This window comes from Saccoglossus kowalevskii, chromosome 5, assembly GCF_978046115.1.
Source record: "Saccoglossus kowalevskii chromosome 5, keSacKowa6.1, whole genome shotgun sequence".
Classification (NCBI taxonomy): Eukaryota; Metazoa; Hemichordata; class Enteropneusta; family Harrimaniidae; genus Saccoglossus; species Saccoglossus kowalevskii.
Genome location: NC_140645.1, coordinates 34666644 through 34692781, shown reverse-complemented (window position 1 = coordinate 34692781; position 26138 = coordinate 34666644). Strand labels below are relative to the sequence as shown.

The 26138-nt window shown below is 33.2% G+C and overlaps 1 protein-coding gene across 1 annotated transcript in view; it reads left to right on the top strand.

Moving 5' to 3' along the window:
* LOC100367095 (E3 ubiquitin-protein ligase rnf213-alpha-like) overlaps positions 1–26138 on the top strand; it is a 196441-nt gene that overhangs the window by 128135 nt on the left and 42168 nt on the right. Inside the window, exons 2-27 of the mRNA XM_085498959.1 lie at positions 10839–10951; positions 11114–11332; positions 11837–12106; positions 13005–13042; positions 13404–13429; positions 13527–13706; positions 14025–14206; positions 14408–14688; positions 14785–15005; positions 15174–15383; positions 16066–16288; positions 16375–16451; positions 17742–18024; positions 18781–18867; positions 18997–19110; positions 19559–19730; positions 21165–21455; positions 21558–22186; positions 22409–22565; positions 22841–23052; positions 23640–23981; positions 24149–24999; positions 25090–25199; positions 25508–25582; positions 25756–25862; positions 25958–26096. Of these exons, the coding sequence (XP_085355085.1) occupies positions 10855–10951; positions 11114–11332; positions 11837–12106; positions 13005–13042; positions 13404–13429; positions 13527–13706; positions 14025–14206; positions 14408–14688; positions 14785–15005; positions 15174–15383; positions 16066–16288; positions 16375–16451; positions 17742–18024; positions 18781–18867; positions 18997–19110; positions 19559–19730; positions 21165–21455; positions 21558–22186; positions 22409–22565; positions 22841–23052; positions 23640–23981; positions 24149–24999; positions 25090–25199; positions 25508–25582; positions 25756–25862; positions 25958–26096 (5593 nt within the window). The 5' untranslated portion in view covers positions 10839–10854. The remainder of the gene's footprint in view (positions 1–10838; positions 10952–11113; positions 11333–11836; positions 12107–13004; positions 13043–13403; positions 13430–13526; positions 13707–14024; positions 14207–14407; positions 14689–14784; positions 15006–15173; positions 15384–16065; positions 16289–16374; positions 16452–17741; positions 18025–18780; positions 18868–18996; positions 19111–19558; positions 19731–21164; positions 21456–21557; positions 22187–22408; positions 22566–22840; positions 23053–23639; positions 23982–24148; positions 25000–25089; positions 25200–25507; positions 25583–25755; positions 25863–25957; positions 26097–26138) is intronic.

The window sequence follows — 26138 nt, the reverse complement described above, 5'->3', positions numbered from 1 at the left end:
CTAGTTGTGCTATAATTAGAGAAGGTATACAATTCACTCACCTGTAAACATACTATGGCATGACTTATAACTTGTTCCTATAGATTTGGTAGCCGAGGCGAAGTGAATACATCTACAATATATGTCTCAGATATTGAATTTGCTTTAGTTCTGAAATTAAAATAAAATATTAAAATTAATTCATTACAATTCTAATATTACAAGCAGCGAGTATCTAGTTATGCTGTAATTAGAGAAGGTATACAATTCACTCACCTGTAAACATACTATGGCATGACTTATAACTTGTTCCTATAGATTTGGTAGCCGAGGCGCAGTGAATACATCTACGATATACGTCTCAGATATTGAATTTGCTTTAGTTCTGAAATTAAAATAAAATATTAAAAATAATTCATTACAATATTACAAGCAGTGAGTATCTAGTTGTGCTATAATTAGAGAAGGTATACAATTCACTCACCTGTAAACATACCATGGCATGACTTATAACTTGTTCCTATAGATTTGGTAGCCGAGGCGCAGTGAATACATCTACGATATACGTCTCAGATATTGAATTTGCTTTAGTTCTGAAATTAAAATAAAATATTAAAATGAATTCATTACAATTCTAATATTACAAGCAGTGAGTATCTAGTTATGCTATAATTAGAGAAGGTATACAATTCACTCACCTGTAAACAAACTCTGGCATGACTTACAACTTGTTCCTATAGATTTGGTAGCCGAGGCGCAGTGAATACATCTACGATATACGTCTCAGATATTGAATTTGCTTTAGTTCTGAAATAAAAATAAAATATTAAAATTAATTCATTACAATATATTACAAGCAGTGAGTATCTAGTTATGCTATAATTAGAGAAGGTATACAATTCACTCACCTGTAAAGATACTATGGCATGACTTATAACTTGTTCCTATAGATTTGGTCGCCGAGGCGCAGTGAATACATCTACGATATACGTCTCAGATATTGAATTTGCTTTAGTTCTGAAATTAAAATAAAATATTAAAATTAATTCATTACAATATATTACAAGCAGTGAGTATCTAGTTATGCTATAATTAGAGAAGGTATACAATTCACTCACCTGTAAACATACTATGGCATGACTTATAACTTGTTCCTATAGATTTGGTAGCCGAGGCGCAGTGAATACATTTACGATATACGTCTCAGATATTGAATTTGCTTTAGTTCTGAAATTAAAATAAAATATTAAAATTAATTCATTACAATATATTACAAGCAGTGAGTATCTAGTTATGCTATAATTATAGAAGGTATACAATTCACTCACCTGTAAACATACTATGGCATGACTTATAACTTGTTCCTATAGATTTGGTAGCCGAGGCGCAGTGAATACATCTACGATATACATCTCAGATATTGAATTTGCTTTAGTTCTGAAATTAAAATAAAATATTAAAATTAATTCATTACAATTCTAATATTACAAGCAGTGAGTATCTAGTTATGCTATAATTAGAGAAGGTATACAATTCACTCACCTGTAAACATACTATGGCATGACTTATAACTTGTTCCTATAGATTTGGTAGCCGAGGCGCAGTGAATACATCTACAATATACGTCTCAGATATTGAATTTGCTTTAGTTCTGAAATAAAAATAAAATATTAAAATTAATTCATTACAATATTACAAGCAGTGAGTATCTAGTTATGTTATAATTAGAGAAGGTATACAATTCACTCACCTGTAAACATACTATGGCATGACTAATAACTTGTTCCTATAGATTTGGTAGCCGAGGCGCAGTGAATACATCTACGATATACGTCTCAGATATTGAATTTGCTTTAGTTCCGAAATTAAAATAAAATATTAAAATTTATTCATTACAATTCTAATATTACAAGCAGTGAGTATCTAGTTATGCTATAATTAGAGAAGGTTTACAATTCACTCACCTGTAAACATACTATGGCATGACTTATAACTTGTTCCTATAGATTTGGGAGCCGAGGCGCAGTGAATACATCTACGATATTCGTCTCAGATATTGAATTTGCTTTTGTTCTGAAAATAAAATAAAATATTAAAAATAATTCATTACAATATTACAAGCAGTAAGTATCTAGTTGTGCTATAATTAGAGAAGGTATACAATTCACTCACCTGTAAACATACTATGGCATGACTTATAACTTGTTCCTATAGATTTGGTAGCCGAGGCGCAGTGAATACATCTACAATATACGTCTCAGATATTGAATTTGCTTTAGTTCTGAAATTAAAATAAAATATTAAAATTAATTCATAACACTTCTAATATTACAAGCAGCGAGTATCTAGTTATGCTATAATTAGAGAAGGTATACAATTCACTCACCTGTAAACATACTATGGCATGACTTATAACTTGTTCCTGTAGATTTGGTAGCCGAGGCGCAGTGAATACATCTACGATATACGTCTCAGATATTGAATTTGTTTTAGTTCTGAAATTAAAATAAAATATTAAAAATAATTCATTACAATATTACAAGCAGTGATTATCTAGTTATGCTATAATTAGAGAAGGTATACAATTCACTCACCTGTAAACATACTATGGCATGACTTATAACTTGTTCCTATAGATTTGGTAGCCGAGGCGCAGTGAATACATCTACGATATACATCTCAGATATTGAATTTGCTTTAGTTCTTAAATTAAAATAAAATATTAAAATTAATTCATTACAATATATTACAAGCAGTGAGTATCTAGTTTTTCTATAATTAGAGAAGGTATACAATTCACTCACCTGTAAACATACTATGGCATGACTTATAACTTGTTCCTATAGATTTGGTAGCCGAAGCGCAGTGAATACATCTATGATATACGTCTCAGATATTGAATTTGCTTTAGTTCTTAAATTAAAATAAAATATTAAAATTAATTCATTACAATATATTACAAGCAGTGAGTATCTAGTTATGCTATAATTAGAGAAGGTATACAATTCACTCACCTGTAAACATACTATGGCATGACTTATAACTTGTTCCTATAGATTTGGTAGCCGAGGCGCAGTGAATACATCTACGATATATGTCTCAGATATTGAATTTGCTTTAGTTCTGAAATTAAAATAAAATATTAAAATTAATTCATTACAATATTACAAGCAGTGAGTATCTAGTTATGTTATAATTAGAGAAGGTATACAATTCACTCACCTGTAAACATACTATGGCATGACTTCTAACTTGTTCCTATAGATTTGGTAGCCGAGGCGCAGTGAATACATCTACGATATACGTCTCAGATATTGAATTTGCTTTAGTTCTGAAATTAAAATAAAATATTATAAATAATTCATTACATCTGTTCTATTTTTATAGAAGAACCTTCCCAAATAAAAAAAAATTCTAAAATTTAAAAATATAAGAGGTAGTCACTAAACCATGTACTTTCACACTCAAGCAAGAGAATAAACATGTAGGTGAAATAGCCTTGCACTGTGAGTGTTTTATTGTTTACACTAAAGTTTTTTTCACAAATAAAAAAATTAAAAAAAAGAACTGCAGACCACACTTCTTTATATTTTTTAGTGGGCAAGCCATGTTTCCACATACAAAAATATACATAATATTTCTATTTAATTTATTTTATTTAAAAAAAAAATATTTTAAAAGCATAACAATACAACGACTAGATTTGGTGTCACTGTTTGCTCCCAATTCATACTGGAATATTGCCAGCAATAATTAATAAAGCTTGTTCAGAAAACCATTTATTCCCGACATCATATTCAATGGCTAGTTCTCAGAATCTACAACAGTAAATAAATAAACAAACAGAAATCATTTTGATGCTGGTTTTTAGATGACACTGCCATATCGCACAGATATTCAACACCACCATATCGAATTTGGATTTGGACCATACCATTTCAAGCTGCAGGGTGTCTAAACAATGACTCAACAAACAATAAACACATCTTCCACCCACCACACAAATTTTAGCCACAATTGAACAACCAAGAAAGCAACAAATATCAGGCTGCATCTTGAAAACAACGAGATACCGCATTACAACCAGTCATTACAAACATGAAATCCTCCACCCCTCCCAGTACACCCTACAGCATTAATGGTTCCTATACTCATTTGCATCTAAGTACAACAAGCTTAGCCAATAGATGCACCTGACTCATCAAACTTTTGACCAACCACACATTCTAAATATTGTGGAGTGAGGGCGCTATTTACTAATGAGAGGAATCTTTTAAACGAATTAAACAGATATATATATCATTAAAATTGTTTATAAAAATGTTTTTTATACTTTTTCGATGGATTGAATTTACAAATATTGAGTAATCTTGTTATTCCATCACTCGAATTTTGTGTTACGAATTTCTGATAGTTTAGGCTTTGTGTTCTTGCGAACGGGAAGACATTATACTGTTGTATAGTGGACGTCAATAAAATCGAACATAATTCGAAAGTTGTGAAATCATAGTACTGTTTTGGCATTATACGACTTGCAGTTCCCTTTTGATGGATTTTATGTGACGGGCCGTGTTATCGAACTGTATTATCATGTAAATCTGCCCGGGAAAATCTGCTAGCAATGTTTAAATTGCCATTTTCACGCTGTGTATAGAGTCGTCATCTAAGTATGCACAATTGTTCGTCTCGTGTTCCCCGGTGCATTTAAAAATCCCTTTTGAATTTGGGGGACTTTGTGTGACTGACCGTGGTGTTCGTAAACTTTAGTCGAACTGTAGTAGTGTGTATTAAATTACGTTTGTGTGTCAACGAGGACTGAAAAGTGATTTCTATTTACTTCGTCTGTTATAAATAAACTGTATTAGCTTCCTTCGAACTTCCTATTGCCATCGGGATTATGTCTACTACACTCGGCGGTGTAGTTTGTATCGATCTTCTTGTATGAAACGCACTCGAACCCGGAAATCGACGACAAATCGTGTTGGTCTCGTCACGTTATTTTTTACCTTGTTCTTGACCGCCGTACGCTTGGCTATGAACTTCCACATACCCACGCCTATGGAATAGTGCATCGTGGGTATTACTACATTGATCGAGGTGAAACAAACTTGGCTGCCATAATGCCTGTTGTTCGAATACATCGCTCGTGTTTCTCTTCCTGTCTTAGAGTTTTCTGTGATTTTAGCGATTAGGCTGTGACCATGCACTTAGTCATTGTTGACTGTTTTTCTCGAATTGGTTGATTGTCACAGTAACATACGCTAAGTACAATTAATGGTCCGGAGTTGAACAGTAGTCATTTCTAACATGATTATTTAATTTAGTTTAATTCCTTCAGTTAAAAATTGAGTTTCCAAAATAAATAAATAATAATACGTACCCTCATGGATACTTCAAGTTTTCATTAAAACAAAGTCAAAGATCTTGAAATTGCTTTTCTGCCTGTTCGCCAATCCATTGCTCCAAAACACACCTTTAAATACTCTTTTTTTTCCCAGCATCGAGATGGCTCTGCCAACACTTGTTTAGCAATGATATAATTTGTTGGCATACATGTTTTAATTAGTACCTATGAAAGGCGTCATGACGTATGCGAGTGTGCGTGATCAAGTGAGAATACTCGTCTAGACTATTCAGATTCGTTAAATTATTCTTTTGTTGTATTTAGTTCAAAGGTTGTGTCTTATATTCATTGCCATTGTTCGGAACTGTACAGCATAACACAGTAAGGTCAACATAAGTTAATACATACGTTGGTACATGCAGTAGGAATGTTCCTTTATGTACTATGCTGGTTGTAGCCACTGCTTTTGTTGTATTTATTTTTACGTTTCTTTTGTATTCAGTGAACAGGTCCATCATAGTCACTCACAAATCGTTGCACAGCATGAAATATGTATTTCCTAGTGAACACGAATTGTATAAGTAATAACAGTAATTTAATGTAATATTGTAGACTAAAATTGTCTCGCAAAACATGTGCTACGAAATGACAAAAAAGTGACCAGTTCACTTAAGTTCGTATCAACTCTCAGTACTTCCAAGATTAGAACCTACATCATTCATTTCTTGGCCGCCTAAATAGCCGATAATAATAAATCCTTACCTTACAAAAACACAAATTGCGACTTAAAATTAAAGTACACAACACAACGCCGGACTGAATATGTGCTTGCTTCCACACAATCACGACTAGTGCAATGTAAACAGCTGCCCCGCTTTTAAGTTACTTGTTTTGACTTTCTAATACCGACTTTAGAATTCAGCTTTGTATGTACGTTCATTCTCTGTAAAGTAGTCAAAGTAAAGAAACGTAGACCCTAGTGTAAGCTTCAATTGCAAACGTTTACAGTGTGTTCCATTAATTCTGGCAAAACATTACACTATGAGGTTAAGACCACTCAGTGCGTCTTCAAAAGTTACATTGTCGGCAGAAAAATACTGGCTCAACTTTGTACGTGAAATATGCTTTGAATCCAGCAATATAGTTACTTACTGTAACCTGACTGCATAGTTTTATTTTGCTAATGATAAACACGTAGACAAGAACATCTTCTTTTAAAATTCGTTGAACTTACATTACCCAAATGCGAATTACAACACTGTGCACGACTTTTTTTTAGTTCAGTACTTTGCTTGATACTAACCTTTTTCGAACACTCTATTTTCGCCTCTTCTAAACGACACGATTCCCTTGGTGAATATGCAAATACATGAGATACGCTTGTACGAACCCAGGTGCTTACTGCTCTTCCAATCATATTATTTTTCCACCAGATACAATTTAACCAAGCATAAAACCCGCTAACAAATTGTTTCAGCCTACATGAGTGTTTCCTATTGTTCAATGAGTTGAGAGAATTCTATAAGCGTATTGATATGTTAATGATGTATCACTCTGAATTGCTGTGCATATATTTTTTTATTTTTAAAAATTATTTGCCTGTAATTGTAATTAGGAGTAGATATTAGTTTTGGGCACCACTACAGTCGACGAAATTCAAAATGTTTTTTGCTTGACAAAACATGGCATAATTAACTTGAGATTTATAGCCAAATTTGAAATAGACAATATTAGTTTATTTGGAAATATATTTATAGACACCTTTGTAATAAAAGACAATTAACTGAAATGAAAGTTAGGTGATGCTGTTTTTGTTGTCGCTGTTGTTGTGTAGTTCATACGCTCAGTTTATGATGGATGGATTCTATTGATGGTGGTTTATATTTGAAGCATGTTTTTTTTTTCTGATACTGCATTTTTATTTTGTGTAGTGTATGCGTTTAATCAATACATATAGCTTATAAAATTGCCAAATGCTTATGTGTGTTTTGAACAATTATTTATATGGGATATATAGGCCTGTGTAGTGTTATTAGCAACCTAAATAAGAAGTCTTCACATTTTTTGAAAAAAAGGTCATATATTAGTTACATTTGTTGTTCAATTCCTTCAACATGTCAATGCTTGCATATCCAAGTCTACAACTTTGTCTTCAGATATTTTATGCTTAGCGATTATTCACCTGACCATTTATGATCGTCAATTTTAGTCATTTCTCTTGTCAAATGTTTTCATAATAAGCTAGCTTGCATCTATTTATTTGCAGCAGTGCTTGAGATTTAACAGTTATGCATATTGATGAGATCAGAGGAACCCTATCTACTCATGTGACATTCAGGAGAAAAGTGCATCTCCAAAGTGAAACGCGCGATTTCAGATCAATCAGACCAATAAGTTAAACGTAATTGTTTCAAAATCAAATCACTAATAAAATTTAGTGTAAGAAAGCTTTGCCTATACATGCTATATACCAAATATGAAGTTATACATTCCTATATTTGCCTAGAAAAAATAATGATGTATCTAGTGTTTGACGAAGGAGAGAACAACAAATAATAAATTCTATAACTAAGAAACATTCAATAATATATGAATCAAGTATGACAATTGCATGTACTTACAATTGCATGTAAGTACACGAAAACAAGTATATATATTTACATACTCTTCATATTTTGTAATGAGAATTGATTTGTATTGCTATCTAAATGCATTTATGATGTTTATACATTTAAATTATTACTGAGTTTATTCCATAGCGTAATACCACCATGTGTAATTGATTGTTCAAACACCGACATACTGCTTCCATAGCGGTGAAGATTGTTTTCATTTCGTTTGTTTCATTTGTTTGGCAGCAAATTCTTGTCAACTCTAAATATATAAATTAGACTAGATGCATTGTATAAATATCCTGTATTTTAAAGCGTTAATTTTATTTTTAAACAACGGTTTACACTTCTTCAATCCACTCGACAGATAGCTCGAACAACGTTTTTCAACTTATTTATTTTGTGTAATTTGTGTTATGATGCATAATTTCATGCTAAATTAAACTAATTGCTAGTTTATTTTGCTCTATGTTTCTGTCCAATGAGATTTGATATCACTGATTGAAGTGCTGGGTCGATTTTTGTAATACACCTAGAACAATCCCACCTGTTCCTTCTTCGTCATTCCCTGGTTTCGAAATAAAACTTACCTCTAAATTCACTCTCATGTATAATATGAAACCCGTTTACGGAGTGCTGAATTTTCCTTCCTCAAATTACTGTTTGAATCTTGAGTTTGGTAAAACTTTGCTCTCATATTCTCGCAATAAAAGCTCATGAACTACATAAATTTCAGGACGCTTGGTTGTGACGTTTTAACAACGTTAAGATCTGTAATGATCATGGCAGTTTGTTTGTGTCTAAATTAGGCAGGCCATGATCGGCTGCAATTACATGAGTTTGCACATAGATACAGATCACCTTGGGTGAATTTTACCAAAGTGATTTTAGAACAATCATTGTATTTGTTAGACATGATTTCTTTGGTATTGTTCAACCGCAGGGGGTGTTCTGTAAAAAGAATGTATTGATCAGCTTACAACAGCTTATGCATAAATAACTAGTAATCATTCAGTTTTCAGTCAATCCGTCCGTGTTTAAATGACTATTATTCAGTTAATTAAACAACTGCCAGACAACTGGAACGTTGACAATACAATCACAATAACTCCATAGACCAGCCACAGTAGAAAAACTTGACAACGAACACGATATTTTAGGTACATTAGAACGATTTAGAGTGTCTCACTTCCAACAGCGCCACCATTATAGACATAGTTGTTTATTATTCAGGTTGACGTACAGGCATTGTTAACGATACCGTGATGTATTTGGGTGGTCTGAATGTAAAGGTGTCGCTCTCAAACACATCACTATATGTGTTTCTTTCAGAATTGTCACAAGTAAACTTTGACACGGTGATAATATTATAAACAATTATGACCAACACGATATTTGTATTGTATTTATCTATTGTAGCACTTGTTGATGTTTTATTGAATTGCTTGTCAAATATCATCAACGAGTTGAGACATAACGTATTTGACTCAAATCAATCAAGGCATGTCTGAGAGATGAAATTGAGCGCAAAGACGTACAGTTAGAACCACACAAGTCCGATTGATTTTCATGAAGCTGATCATGATGATTATTTAAATGGTTTATTCTTGTATTTTATATATACTCAGTTGACGAAATTAATCAGTAATGTCGAATATGACAATGCCATGTGATGAAATTTACGAGACGTTTTATGTCACTTTACGGAGATGATGCTGATACCATTTAACATGGTAACAACATTTTAATACAAAATATATGTGGAAGAAGGTATATATCAATATATATACATCCGGTAATAGAAGAATTAACCACAACTGCATGAATATCGACAGCAATGTTTCGTAAGGTACAAGTACCTCACCCATCATGATCGTTATGTTTAATAGTTCACTGCACCAACGAGGATACATTATAAACTTAACATATTAAATAAAATTAAAGCGTTCAAGTGTTACATAATAGTGCTGTTGATCTGTGTCGACGTGATAATACAAGTTCATTTCATTTGTGGAGTGGTGGGGTCTAAAAATTATGATAATATATGTTCTTTCAAACAAAATATGCATCGTTTGCTGAAGCTGTTGTACGGGCGACCACGAGCAAGGATTGTCCATGTCATTCTATGCTCAATATTTTTTCCTTGGGTGACCAAACATGCTTACTCCGTTCTGTCGCAATGCCAAAGACCTGAAAGCGAAATGATGCAGTGTGGTTTCTGTACCTTGTTTTAAAGTTTCGCTAGTTTTTTTGTCAATCTAATCGCGTAACTCCCGATTGATACATGACGTTAGACTGCAAACACTTCCCGTCCAGTGGGCATTCCGTTTCTTTTCTCTGGCAATTGCCTAGCTTGTTATTTTTTGTGTTATCGGTCGTGGTGTTCTTATTGATCGCAAGTTGGCGTTTGTTGTTGTTGTTTTTCTCTTAATAGTACATGTTATATTTTTCATACAGCTATATCTGACTCTGATGTCATTTCTGTTGAAAGATTTCCTGAGATTATTGCCAGCCTAAAAGCACTTGTTGATTAAATCGATGAATTGATGAATATGTTACCGTATCCCTAAATTAAAATACATTGTATTGGTAATAACAACTTTTAATCTAAAAACAAACAGCCCTATTTGTAATGCTAACCCTAAATATAGGGGCTGTATTACATTTTGGGTTGATAGTTTACACTGATACAACATTTTCACTGTTAGTAATTTGTGGCGTAATATACGCCAGAAACATCGACCAAGTCTACATCATTAACGTCAAATTTAAATAGTGCTATCTTCACATCAGACAAAGCAGAATATGCGCGAAAAATATTTACCCGACCACTGAATTGATTGAATATTCGTTTTACAATCTGTATGTAACAATTGATCACTTGATCTTATATTAATATACAGAATACTGGGCTACAGGATGGACACGGTCGAGAAGAAGTTTGAACTCCTTATAGAGCAACTTTCAAAATGTCTTGAGAATAACACTGCGAAGTTAATTGATCAAATACATGCAGGTACATGCAAGGAATAATACAACTACAACAACATATATATATAATCAATTTACAGACATATTTGAGTCGCCTTAAAATAATGTTTGTATATCTTCGTGTAATCAGGTTTTATAAATGTTAATGTCATATTACAGTTTGTTTTATTGTTTTTTTTTCATCTAGATATTGGTATATGTGGTCTTTCAGAATCATTTGAAGGTGTCAGTTCAACAGACTTATTACACTTCCTGAAAGAAAAATGTCTGTTCCATCATGAGAATCTTCATCTTATGGACCATGTTTTCAAAGAGCTGAAACAAAAAAGAGCATCGAAATTATTGGATATTTTTAAGGAAACTCGGATAAAGTCTCCCATCATTCAATATTGGTCTGATCAGACTCGTAAGTACACAGATTACTCTATACATTAGTATGTGACGAAATTCCTGCAAAACTGTGTAACCTTTTTTAGCAATATATTTATGTATTTCCTTTAATATTAAATAGTGTTTTAATGTTTTTTGTTGTTATTAATAGTATTATTAATAATTTTACATCGGTATTTACAGTTTTTTGGTTATTTTCATGGATTATGGATCATTATATATCCACTCAATATGTTACTGTTTATTTTACTATTATCAAGTTAAAATTTATTCCTACTACACATTTGTGTCGAACAGTATGTTCTACCTAATATGTGTAATTTTAATCAATTCATATTCTGCATGTTCAGTAAATCCATATATATCCTAACCAAGTCTATTGCTGCGAAATGTTGCAGCGCTACTCACGTTGTTTGTTTTTTTCAATATCTTGTGTACGCGAAATATTGCCATATATCAATGTTGCACATCAATTGAAATTCATTATTTGACAATATTGTATGCCAATTTTTTCTTTAAGTGAAAGAATACGAATCATTCATGGTGCTTTTTCCAAACGGGAATCTGGATCCAACAATGCGCAATACATTGGAGAAACTCCGATGTTACGCTAGTGAGAAGACTTCCGCTCCTATAAGACATATATTAGTGACTGGGATTAAAATAAACCAGGGACTAACTGTGAAGTTGAATATACCAACAAGGTTCATAGATAAAGTAAATCCACCGTTTTCAGATCCTGATGAGTACTACAAGGAATGGGAATTAGAATGTGTTTACTTTTCCACCGGTGGGTAATTTAATTATTGCATATGACTTGTGTTTACCACCATAATACGATATTTTGGAGAGACATTCAGACGAACAATTTCAATAGCTTCGTTTTAGTCGTATCGGAGCTTGGAATGTTAGGAACAATGATAATACTGGAAAAAAAATGTTTTTGTCTTATTTAGTTTTTTTTTTATTATATTTCCTGTAAAGAAATGAACTCAATTATATTGAATATATTGCATGTGCATCTTTCCGTTGAGAAACCCAACAACATAGTACAATAGCTTTAAAAACAACCTTTGACCGAAATGAAATGATAACACTTTGAAGGTGGTCTGAAACTAGTGTCGAGGTCATTTTTATATTGATTTGTTTCGTTTTCAAACAATGATGCCAAAAAGGTCAACTGTTTCTCTTGACTAAGTTAAAAAAAAACAAATGTTCTCGAATCAGTTTGGAAAGGGTAAATCAGTTGATTTAAGGAAACGGGCGATTAATTGACATTTTGTTATAGTTTGATGACATGTACTCCTCCTGAATACCAGTAATAACAAATACAATGTATTATATGAGCTGTGACATACAAATCTATCAGTCCTTTGCTATTAGGAAGAACTATGACGTACCTACGTACATTTATATAGCTCGGTTTGTTTTCTACAGTTATTTTAACAACATGTAAAGTGATAATAAAAGTGTTTAACAAAACAGATTTTTACGTCCAGACATACAAAAATTTCCAAAAGCAGTTTTGATTAGAATGTTTTTTACAAGATTTTTTTCAATTCAATCTCAAATAAAATAGTCATGTGTTTAGGGTCATATTTTATTTTATGATCAAAGCTTGATGTGCCATGTGTGATTGTACAATGTGTATCACGTGCTAAATTATCTCAACTTATATCCATTTATAGATGAACAACACCCTGTAGAACGAAACGTCTGCTCTGAGGTGTGTAATCATTAATCTTATTTTCTGATTGTTCATGCTGTATATACGTTTATACATTGTGGTTAATTGTCTATTACAATCAGAACTGTGTATGATAATGAGACCTAATGGATTTAAAAATAGATTCCCATTGTCGGGCAGGCTAAATGATGAAATGATGCATGTCAAATGACATGAAATAACTTTTTCAATAAACAAAACCTGATCATGTGCACAATAGACGATAATATAAATACAAAGATGTCAGTCGAAACATAAACTGGCAGAATTTCATTGTCAAGTGCAAAACTATATGTGCAAAAGTGGTTACTATAATGAACTGTTTTTAATGTATTTCTAACACGTATATTTGTTTCGTCAGGTTGCACCACCGGATCAGACAATTGAGTGAGTAATAATTGATTTGTATCATTTTGTGAAACGCCATAAGACTGTCCGACATCGTTACAGTTACAATGATTTATATTAATATTTTATATTGCAGTCGACAACAAATTATTAACAGCGAAAATGAAAAAGTTTCTATTGTACACTTTACTGTTCTCATATCGATGAGTAATTTCCAAAACAAAACAAAATGTGTATTGAAACTAGTGTTTGCTGGCAAAGAAGGCCGCGAAGGAACGTCACCCTGGACTAAGGACAGTGATATGGAATCCGAAAGGTAAATGTCATTTACAGGTTTAAAATAAACATGTTTGTGTGTTACAATTGCAAGGTACTGTAGATGAATTAATTATTCATTGGGTATTAATTTCACTAGTTTCGCTGATAAGTAAAATTAGCTAAACTCATTGTTTTCCTGACAAATTCGTGAAATTAAAACAGAGTGAATACTAGTATGCTCAAAACATGAACATAGTGAAATTAAATATCAATGAAAAAAATGGTTTTACAGTAATTCATTCTATTAGTTGCAGTGATTAATGGTAGTGCTTAATTTGATTTGATTGACTGTTTTTTATTATGTAATTACTTCAAGCAGCAGCATTGAAGGGTATTATAGGCTGAATGGTACGATGAAGATTCCAAAGTTTTATCTTAAAAGGGGATGTCAGTATTACTATGCATTGAGAAACGGTGAATATAACGTTCGGGAATACATTCACACCACCACTTCTTATCATACAGTTGACAGGTTATTGAAATTCGAAGATCCTAGCGGTAAGTATTTACCAAGTTATTTTCGTTACTTTTTGCCCCACAATTAGCAGGGGAATGAAACGAGAATCAAACGGGAATTAATTTAATTAATCGTGATTATATGCAAATGACTAATATATTTATTCATTTTCTATTCTTAATGGTATTTGTTCATGAATTTGCAGTTACATTTACTTTGATATGTTATCACTGACTATTTAGATGAAATATGGATCTACAATGACGTAATTCATCCTGGAAAACTAGAGTGGTCACGGCAAAAAGAACATAATAATCACAAAGACACACGACGTGAGGACTGTGAACGAGCCATGTTAGCGATGCTTCCAAACTGGTCTGGGTTTGTTGTGAATGGGGAGGAAAACAAGGCTAACGAGGCTTTACAGACATTCAGAAGAGTGGTACAAGGAATCACCGAAACCAAATTGATGAAAAATGGCAAGATAAGCATCAAACCGGTTAAGAATATCCGTAAAGCAAATGTAAGAATTTGTAATTAATTTTAATATTGAAATGTATATTTCGTCACACGCTGTCAATTATGGTCGTCTAAATAATTTTATATTTGATTTCCACAGATAATAACAAAATGCTTGGAAGATAAACTTAACTATTTTGATGAAAGAAAAGAACTAGCACACTCCAAGCACGATATCATTTCTTCATTGGCTATTACTGTAATATGCAATGAGTACAATATTTTCGATAACAAGGAAGATTGGAGACGTATATTAGCTCGGACATTGTTTCACAGTTGTGAAATTCGTAATGATATTGACCAACATTTTGGCAAAATTAGGTTTGTCGTTTTGATTTTTGTTGTCATTCAAGTGTAAAATTCATGTTTTATGTAATGATGAAGAAAGTATATATACCAAAAAATCTTGAAACAAAAATTATTGATATCTTATGTAATTGACTTAGATGACATATACAAGTATAATAATAATGAATGTTTTATTGTCAGCGATGACGCCCGAGCAGCCATTGTCAAACTGTGTAATGATATGATCAAGAGAAAGGAAACAGAATGGGTGTTTACATTGCCGTTGCTGCACTGTGTAACATATAGTTCAAAGTCTACGTCTACTCTGCCAAGTATAAGTCAACTATCAGATCTACATTGGTGGGGATTATCCGGACTAGATGTTCAAATGTATATTGAAAAAAACTACAAGTATGTCACCAGAAATTATTATTATCTACTATATTACCATACAAATTCAGTAGTTGTGATAAACTGATAGTAAGATAGATGTTGTCTAGAGTTATTTCAATATGTTTTATCAGCAATAAACAATTGCCAATCAGGGATAGATTAACGTGATTGACGTGTTTATCATCATATTATTATATCATGGTTTTATGAGAAGAATATAATCAGCGTTATGCATTCTCATCTATTCGCCGTGAGTGCCTATCTCAAGCTGAACAACACATTGTAGCGTTACAAAACTACTTAATTTTCAACCAATCTTTGGATGTTAACCAATTTTATGCTAATCAAATTGAGTTTGGCATATTATCTAACTGTAATCAATCAGTCGGTTCCTATGTTCATCACGACGTATGTGCAGAGCGTGATTACTAATTCGTCGTGTTTTGCTTAGGACAATAATATCGCAAACTAAACTTGTTCGTATAGAAAGACATATACATAGCGGATACAATTCACCTAGAATAGAATGTTAATATTATATCATTGTAAATGGTCATCAATGTTATTATGTATTCAAGAATATGATGTTTTCTATTATTTAATTTGAACTTGAACTTATTTGAAAATTTGAACTATTACACTTTTCACTGATTACGGGTATAGTTTTCCAATTGGTACAATGATATTACCAATATTTCAGTGATACCATAATGACGCATTTTGATGAAATTGCACAAGCTTTTGCAATGGATGACAGTCTACCCAGGAGTATTGCTTATCTCGAGAATTTGCGTGGTACATCCTTCTCCAAGCTTGTAAACGATGACAGATTTCCAACACACCTTGTCTACGTCAAGATCAATAACGACATCAAACAAAACAACGACACGCATAAAGAGCGTAAAATGGAGCCATCCTACAAGGTAAATGTATATACTGTACTCATTTGTTTCATTGAATAGTTCAATTAGATTTCAATGTATACACGTTAACATTTTATTTTTTGTAGTTCGATGTCCGAATCAAAAACATCCTTGGAATTTTAAAGCGCAGAAATATGGACTGCTTTTTAAGCGCTAATCTAACGTAAGTTAACTCAGGGTATTGTGCATCTGTTACAATATTTTGCGTGACATTCGATCTTATACTGGTATACTGGTGTAGACTGAACTGGAATATATATAACTAAGTAGTAAGCTGTTTTTGTTTTGTATAACGAAACAACAAACCACATTCTGAAATTATATTCGACAAAACAATTTCCAATTAGATATCAGTCAGAACTTGTACCAGAACTTGTATCATATTCACATCAACACTCAGTTCCTTAGTTTAGACCTTAGACACATATATACTGTTACCTTCACGTTTGTCCTTAATATGGGATCACAAAAGAACATGTGTGACAAGCTTTGAAGGTAATGGCGATTCCCTGGTATTTATTTTGTGAAATGCTCGTATATACACACATATTGACTCTTTCTTCACATATCTTAGCTGCCATCCTTTGTAGCGCAATACTTAGCATCAACACAAATTGTGACCTTCGTCCTTTGTTCCAAAAATGCATCCAGATGACGTGAGTCGCATGTAGAATAAGTATATATCCCTCTGCAGGTAAATAACAAACATTCATAAATTCATACTGCGACCTCGGCATTTTACCTCAAAATGTAGTAAGGTCACGCAGGGTATGTGTACGCCAGTTTGTATGTCATTTTTTTCCATATGCCATTAAAATTTGTATAACTTAAAACGAATACACATGAACGTGAAATATGAGCATGATCTCCGACCTTTTGTTCCTTGTTCCTCGCTCAAACACTCACGCGAAGATGTTACCCTAGTTGTACGCCACACATTGGATTACCTTTTAATAAAGTTTAATTCACTTTCAATATAATAGCGATATGAACTCGATTAAAACGCGTTCCTATATAAAGTTGCGTTTTAATTAGAGTTTAATTAAGCTCAATGACAATGCAATACAACGTAGAATTGCATTTTAATTAAGTTTAATTAAAAAGAATTTGAATATCCCGTGACTGAACATAGACATGTTTGCGAAGCTTAGGTTTTGTAACTGGCAAAGGTATGGTACAATAATTATTATATTAATATACCAAACCTCCCCTCTTTACTAAACCTAATCTTCGCAAACTTGACCTAAATTTGATTAAATATTAATATAAATCAGGAAAAATCTCCATGTGTGCGGCTCCACTTGTACAAAATGTTCCACTTTGTTGGCGTGTGTCCGGGCCACTGGCTCCACTTCTATACAAACAAACATAGACACGCGCGCATCATTTACATTAACACTATTTCTCAACATTAACAGTGCAAAGAGAATTGATCTATGAGTTTCTTTATTAGTGAACATAAAGATGATATACAAATAGCACATGCAATGTCGATTCAACTGATACATTATGTGGTGGATACAAGGTCACTTTCAAAGACGGACATCCTCTCTCTCGTTGACGCGGCGTCGACTAATTGTGATTTGATTGTCTGCCTACGAAAGTATCAACATGAGTGTTTTCAACCAGAACTTGAAGATATTGGAAATTGTGTGGATATGATTGGAAAGTATTTTGATTCTACTGAATCTGAATCACCAACAAATACTTCAGCTCGATGGCAGTCAGTGTTAAATGTGAGTAGTAACGTGAATACGTGATTTTAAGTTCACTGCGATTTCACACAGAAAGCGATATCTCGCTGTGAACCAATTACATGAAACAATCAATAAACATGCAATATTGAATAACTTATAACGAAAAAGTAATATAAACTCGCCGCATGATATTAAGTCAAACAGTTCAAATTTAATAGTAACACTATTTTATGGCCTCCTCGCTCTTGATAGTCCATGTAGTGAAACCTGAATAACGCGATACCATCGATTAAGATTTATCGTTCCTTCCGATATATCATACTAATTGACTTGATACTTGGTGAAGTAACATTTATACTATAATATATGAGGTTTATACGAGGATACCTCATAATAACTTTATTATACATCGTTTGCTTCCAAGGAGACATCATGAGAATGCCGAAATCCAAAATGTCCAATCAGCGAACTTCTTTGTGTGGAGTCAAATCCAAAACAGAATCAGCAAACTTCTTTGTGTGGAGTCCGGTCAAACCTTGGTGGCAGCCATGTTTGTTTTTATAATTAGATGACGCTTACGCGCGTAATCATTCTATATTCGGTATTCGCATTTCCTAATATGGTAGGATAAAAATACCCCGTAACATACCGCAAAATTGCGGCACACTGTACCTTATGGCGTCACAGTGACAGATGTATAATAATAGTTTATACTATAATGGTTCACTCATACTGATTCTGTAGATATATATACTAGTTTGAATGCATCTTGACATTATTATAATTTGATTACAGGACTGGAATAGACTAGTCGAAATTAAATTTGAGGTAAAGGAGATACATGATAGAGTAATAGAAGCTTTTTACAAAATGATACAAAATGTGAGTTGTATAACATGTCCATGTGTTATATACACACCCGATTTCCGTCATAATCGTGAAATAGAATTTAACATTTGATGAACTAGTTAAATATGTTGACAATAAATTCAAATTATAATTTCTCAACAGCTTCCTGTGAGAGATATGTTCGATATGTTTTTCTCTTGCGATCAATCTAAACGTGGACCACTGCAATCGAAAATAGCTTCCAGGGCAATTGAAATATATAAAGATAATAAAGAGGTACGTATTACGTATGGTTAGTACAAAACATACTATATTAGCATTGTCAAAGTCTGCGTGATCGGTGGTGTGTTATTCTTCGAGCTAAAAGTTATCGATCTTTATTTTGTCTTACACCAGCAACCATCAAAACAATAATAAGCAATTTCATAGTAGTGCGTGATGGAGCCATCGTATCAATGAGCGCATATCCATAAGCGGTGCAATTTGTAAAATCGTCCCAATCACACAGTTGTGTGTTTATACAAGATCTATAGATTTTAGTGTTTAATTTTGTTTTTCTGTGCCAAGTTGTCAGTTATTTGTGTGAAGATGCATTTCTTAAAAATACAAATACATAATGTGAAGCCTTGCGTCCTGTAAAGTTAACGTGTGCGACTGGTTAAACATTGAATATCAGTAATTTACTGTTCTGTTTCAACTACGAATAACATTATTTGTCTTCTAGATTGTTATTGAAATGTTCCCATCAAGCGAAGAATCGTCAATGACACATGGTCAGTTTTTCTCATGCGCTCTTGAGTTAGATGTACCAGTTGTTGGTAGAATTCCAGACAATAAATTAGTGAAACACCTTTTGACAAGCACAGTACTGTTGCATTATATACAACATAGTGATGGTAAGCACTTTATATATTTACAATCATAGATTTTTGTCATACTGCCAATGAACACTGTTTTCTCGCGTACCGCTAACCAGTTACTGATTTTTTAAGTCCAGATTTGCGCTTGAATATTCAGAATATTATAAGTGGAGAAAGATCTAGTCGGTTTGTTCACTAGACAGCGTTTCTTTAAAAATAAATACCATCACGTTCAATATCACTTATTTGTGTTTGACTGTTTTTTTTTATATATAACTAACTAATATCAAGTACAAGCATTCCTCGCATTAGTTACAAATAAAATGTATTATTATACATATGTCACCGTATCATTTTGTCTAAAGCTTCTATTACTCTATCATCTATCTCCTTCACCACAAAATTAATTTCGACTAGTCTATTCCAGTCTTGTAATCGAATTATAATAATGTCGAGATGCATTCAAACTAATATATATAACTACAGAATCAGGATGAATGAACCATTATAGTATAAACTATTATTATACATCTGTATACACCGTAACGTCATAAGCTACAGCGTGCCGTAATTTTGAGGTATTTTACGGGGTATTTTCATCCTACCATATTAGGAAATGCGAATTCCAAATATGGAATGATTATGCGCGTAAGCGTCCTCTAAAAATAACAACAAACATGGCTGCCACCAGGGTTTGACAGGACTCCATACGAAGAAGTTCGCTTATTCTGTTCTAAACATTTTAGATTTCGGCATTCCCATGATGTATCCTTGGTAGGAAAAGATGTATGATAATAAGGTTATTGCGAAGATACCTCAAAGTATGCACTCAGACAGTATGCTGTCGCATCGACCTCTGCTTCGCGTCGGTCGATACTGCCGCTGTACTGTCTTTGTGAAAACTTTGAGGTATCTTCGTAATAACCTTATATTATTATATACTTGTCACTGTATTGTGATGAGGTACAGCGTGCCGTAATTGTGCGTTATGGTACAGTAATGTTGCATTTTACCATATTAGGAATTGCGCATTCCGAACGATTACACCATATCTAAGATGGCGGGCGCTTTTGAAAAGGCGGAAAAGTTTATCATTTTGGTCAGCTCCACGCTTTCTATATCAAGCGGTTGGTTCCAAAATATGTATAATATTAATGCTACATCAATCACTGTTTTGAGTCGGTCGATATTCTTGCTCTACGGTCATTGTGCATACTTGAGAATATCCTCGTAATAACCTCATATACAGTGATGATTGTTGCTGCGGTTATTGTTTATTTGCTGCAGTTGTTCATAAGCAAAGCTGATGAACAACAACTTGTGCTATTATAATATAAAAATAGTGAACTGTTAATATTTTGGATATCATTTCATGTACCATATCAGTTCAAAGCGTTTTCTGTAATAGATGGGATTTAATAGGATTTTATGTATTACAATGTAAATGATAAGTATTTAATTATTTTTCAGAAATACCCACGTTATATGAGTCAACACAGAAAATAGTGCAAGATGTAAAAAAAGTGATCAAGAACCATCATGAAGAATGCTTAGATGGGCAAATTAAAATAAATATTCTCCGACTAATCACTCAACATAAAAGTGAATGGTCCAAGTTAGTCCATTGGAGTGTGTCTGGTGAAGAATTTGTTGATCCTGATCAATATCTAAGCATTCGAAAACGGGAACTAGAAGCAGTTGATAATTTCCGCAAAAGTCTTAACGAATTTGACACATTCACACGGCGAATAAACTTTACAGGTAATACAAATGACTATCTAAAGACATACAATTGCATACCAATACAACGTAGTACATAATTTTTTGGGCAATTTTCTTGTTTTTTTTTTAATCATTTCGCAGGTAATACAAGTTGTCTAAGCAGTATTCGAAACGCATTAACCGGGGATTGTCTTGAGAATAGCAGTATTAAAGAAATAGTTAGTGTCCAGACAGTTAGTGCCGACATTGACTCATCTGAAGCAGCCGCCCCACTTTCATTCTCAGTGTCTTCCCCATTGTTCAATCCAAGTCGTATCTACGCCAATGATATCACTCCTCAAGTTGTAGAAATAGTTGAAACAACCGGTAGCGCTACAGGGTTCCCACATGTATTCATAAGTATATGGGACATAATTAGCATTGATTATCCAAGCAATATTTTACTTGACGAATTTGCTGATCTATATTTAGGTGATATTAAAAATGCGCTCAAAAAGTTAAGAAATCAATTGAAATCGAGTGAAATAGTGTTAGGTGATGTGTGCAACTATTTCCAAGCAATCAAAAATGACGCAAATAAAATATTGAGTCAATTGTCCGCACTGCTCTCAAACGAAATATCTGACGAAAAACTAAAAATCATTCAACACAAGATTACGTACTGCTTCAAGATCTTAGATGTCAGAACTGCAGCGAAAACGGTCAGAAAATGCCAACAGGAACTTGCGTTGAGAGGTGAATTTCCAGGACTCAAAGAAATGTGTGCTGAGGTAAATGCGACTGTGTATCTGTTATCTTGTAATTAGATTGTCTAATAAGCATTAAAATTACAAAAACAAATTATACACCTACGCTTTCCCTAATACACAGCATGTATCAATTAAATTTCTATGTTTACATGTCGCCATATCTTAATACATAATCTGTTACTTCACATACAATTACCGAAAATACGGGGTTATGAATAAATATAACTGATATTTCTATTTTAGAAAAACGATTTGGATCAAATGGAGTTATCATTTTTAACTGACGACGTCATTGCATCCATCGATAAGCTTATGAAAGTTGACAGTAAAAAGTGTGAAGGTCTGCAAGAATTTCTGTCAAATGGGGAAGTAATACATTGGTCTAAACGAGTGACTCAAGGTAAGTATCTGTAAAATAACTGTATATCTGAAATATTTATTGGTAATGTCGAATATATTTTGACAGTCAAGATATGGTTGTATTCTGCTCGTTTACTTTTACATACATTATTGTTCCATTTTAAAACCTGGATACCGGGTACATAAACTGAGTTTGTATGACTCTATTAACTATTAGCGATAAATACACTTAATCACTGTCTTGATTTCAGCCTCAACTTATTGATGACATTTTACTATATTTTATTTGTTTATAACGATATTATATTTTCATAGGATCAATCGCTCAACTTCGTCAATTTATCAGCCTTATTTACCAGTGGGTTGACAAACATGAGATTCCGAAAGTTAGAACCTACCAATCCGCTGTAGAAGGATGTGTGCCGTTGATGAACGTTCCAGTCGACGCTGATATCCATCAATTGCTACAGTCATGTGAAGAATTATGGGAGTCTATTAAATTGAACCATACATTGCTGCAAAACCTAGTATGTTCTGAACATGTCATTTCAAACATTGCCTCAAACATATATACCGTAATCTAGTGACATAAATATTGTGAACAGTTCATTATTAAACCTTATTTCACTTTAAAGTTACATTTTGCAACGTTTCGTAATGTAGTGAAATTGTTATCAGTATTGTGAAAAATTTGGATAACTCAGTTTCTGGGTATAGAGAGCGCCTCCTATATTAGTAGTTTTGGTAATTTATTTCCCATCATCATTTGCGGCCCTGTCATCTTTGAGTTGGTTACTTTTTCTCCCATCCCTACCAAAGACCCATTTGTTTAGTTTATTTTCATTGTGTTTCTCTAACACTATTATACTTGTATTTAGTTAAGCCTGGGTGCTTTTGTATTATTTTTCTGCCAATATGTTCTAGTGTAGTTTGTTTCACTTATTTGTATTCAGTCTTAGAATAATGAAAAACTGCAGTGATGTTTACTATTGAGTACAAACACTCTAAACGAACATGTCTTGTTTTGACCTGCATTATAATATATCACTATCGAATGGATCCGTGATTACGTTTATGCATTCCAATAGAATCTAATATGTTACTATATTTGCAGAAAGACAGTAATGCAAATAGAAAATGGTTACAGGATCTCTGGGAAACACACGTCAAGCCAAGTGAGCAATGTAAGCGTGTAATAAAGTCCATAAATGAAAGAGGGGTGTATTACATTAAACAACTAGAAACACCCTCGAATCAAATATCTGATTATATTGAGCTGCAAATTCCAGCTGAAGTAGATGAAACGTATACATCTAAATCCAATACAAATACAGAAGTCGTTGCTGGAAACGATGTGAAATTAACATTGCGTGAGATAATGGATTATCGAGACCGAGTAGCTCTAATGATGGCTGACCAAGATAAAGACAACACCGATTTTGAGTGGTTTATTCAAGTAAGCATTAACATCAATTATAGTGTAATCTTTTATATCTATAAACTAAATATTCGATATAATTTGGTACATGATTGACTACAATAATCTTTTTTATTTTATTGAACTTCATTTCAATTATTTTGTTGACCTGATTATTGATAAAAAACAAAATTGTCTCATAACAGGTGCTAGATGAGTTGATGTCATTGGTTAGTAGTATTATCATTCTTCAAGACGATGGTAGTGACATATTTCAAACATTCGAAGCCGCGATTATTCATGAAAATGGAGTAAATAAGTTTGTCATACAAATGGCTGGTGAAAAATTCAAAGGTACGGGGGCAACAGATGCAGTATTAGCAGAGATGAATGAGTTCCTTAAGTCATGTATTAAAGAGTGGAAGATGAGATTAAAATGCGTACGCGATTCATTTTACAACTTAAACCACTTCACATCAAAACAACTGTGTTTTCTCCGAAAAGAGTTAAATAACATACTGGAGCCTAAAGATGTTATAGATGTCCCTGGAAAACGCATCATTTCAGAAAATGCCACTGAAAGCAAGATTCCCCAAGAAAACACTAACAAGTCAGCAGATGTCCATGCCCTGTCGAGTATGCTAACACACATTAATGACACAATAGACGATGACATTTTATGGAAAATCGTAAATGGTTGTATGAATCTTGTAAAAGAGAGGCCAGAGTTGCTGAGCCAAGGTGGTATATATCAAACGCAGGACGTTCGACAACTTACAATAGAAGACGAAAAAGAACGACATAAGTTTTCACAGTTTATTGAAACAATGATGGAGTTGGATGAAGTAGATGAGCGCATCGCAAAAGCAGCATTTCAAGCGAGTGAGGGAGACATAGAAAGAGGACATGCATGGTGCCTGACATGTAATGAAACACAGCTTCAGGAGATGCTCACCGAGTTTTGTAAATCTAAATTTGCTGACATAGACGATTTGAATACTGGGTCACCTTTACAGGATGCAACGAGTGACATATCATCGGAAAAAGTCTATACGAGGTGAATATAATTGTGCTAAGATCTGTCATTTGTAAGTGATTTTATTCTTTTCGTAATTCAGAATTGTTATCATATCTGATTACATTGCAGTCTATTGGTTAAAAGTCTGTCAGCGTTCTGGAGTAAGAACATTAACACACATCAGGGCCAAGTTAGTCTTGAATTTCTTGGAATGGTATTAGCTGAATTATGCTCTGAAGGTAGGATGTAGTACATGATGTATCATGTATAGCTAGCTGCCTTGGAATTATAGAAATAGTTTATTCATCTTGATCGGAATGTGTTCACACTTTAGCGTGCTGACGCTATTTTGGTTTTCCGTGGAAGCTTTCAGCGGTCTGTGAGGTGAATAAGAGAACTATTATTTGATGCGCACATTAGACTATTATTCTTAATTATGAAATGGCTTTTCACTTATATTAGATATTGTTAGAGCAAACTTCTCATATGTGATATATTTAAATAACTGAGTTATACATTTGTGAGCTTATTTTTCTCCTAATCACAGCTGTCACACTCGAGGGGTATGACGTTTTTCATAACATCATCCCTGGTATACCAAATTCGTGCAGTGTCACTGAAAGTAAGTGTTTTCTGTTTATCTATTTAAAGAAATATAACAATTTATGATGTTCGTTTTCCCTCGGTGTATTATGTATCATTTATATTATACGTATTTTCGTTTAAAGTATTCGTAAATTTACTTCAAATATTTGTATTAAACGGCGATGGTGCCTTGTTTTACTGTTATTTTAGACGATGTGCTAAATACACTATTATCGTTATACACCACAAATGGAAAAGTCTACTTTCCTAATCGAGACCAAATCCTGTTATGTAATGAGAAAACAACTAAAGAAGAGGTAAGATGCATATGTGTACGTGTTTATTCACCTTTTATGAGAGTATAATTATTTACAAATTCATGGTAATCGTAACGTATTTTTATATCATGTAGGTTACACTTTTCTTAAGACGGTGTATCAGAAGTCAAGTAAAAAAACGACTGTATTCTCTTGTCTATGCCGACCGCCTACCATTCGATATTGCAGATGACGCAATTAGTGAATTACGTAGTCTCTGCACGGAATCCAAAGGTATTGTCATGTATGACTTGTTGAAAACAAGCTATTAATTCA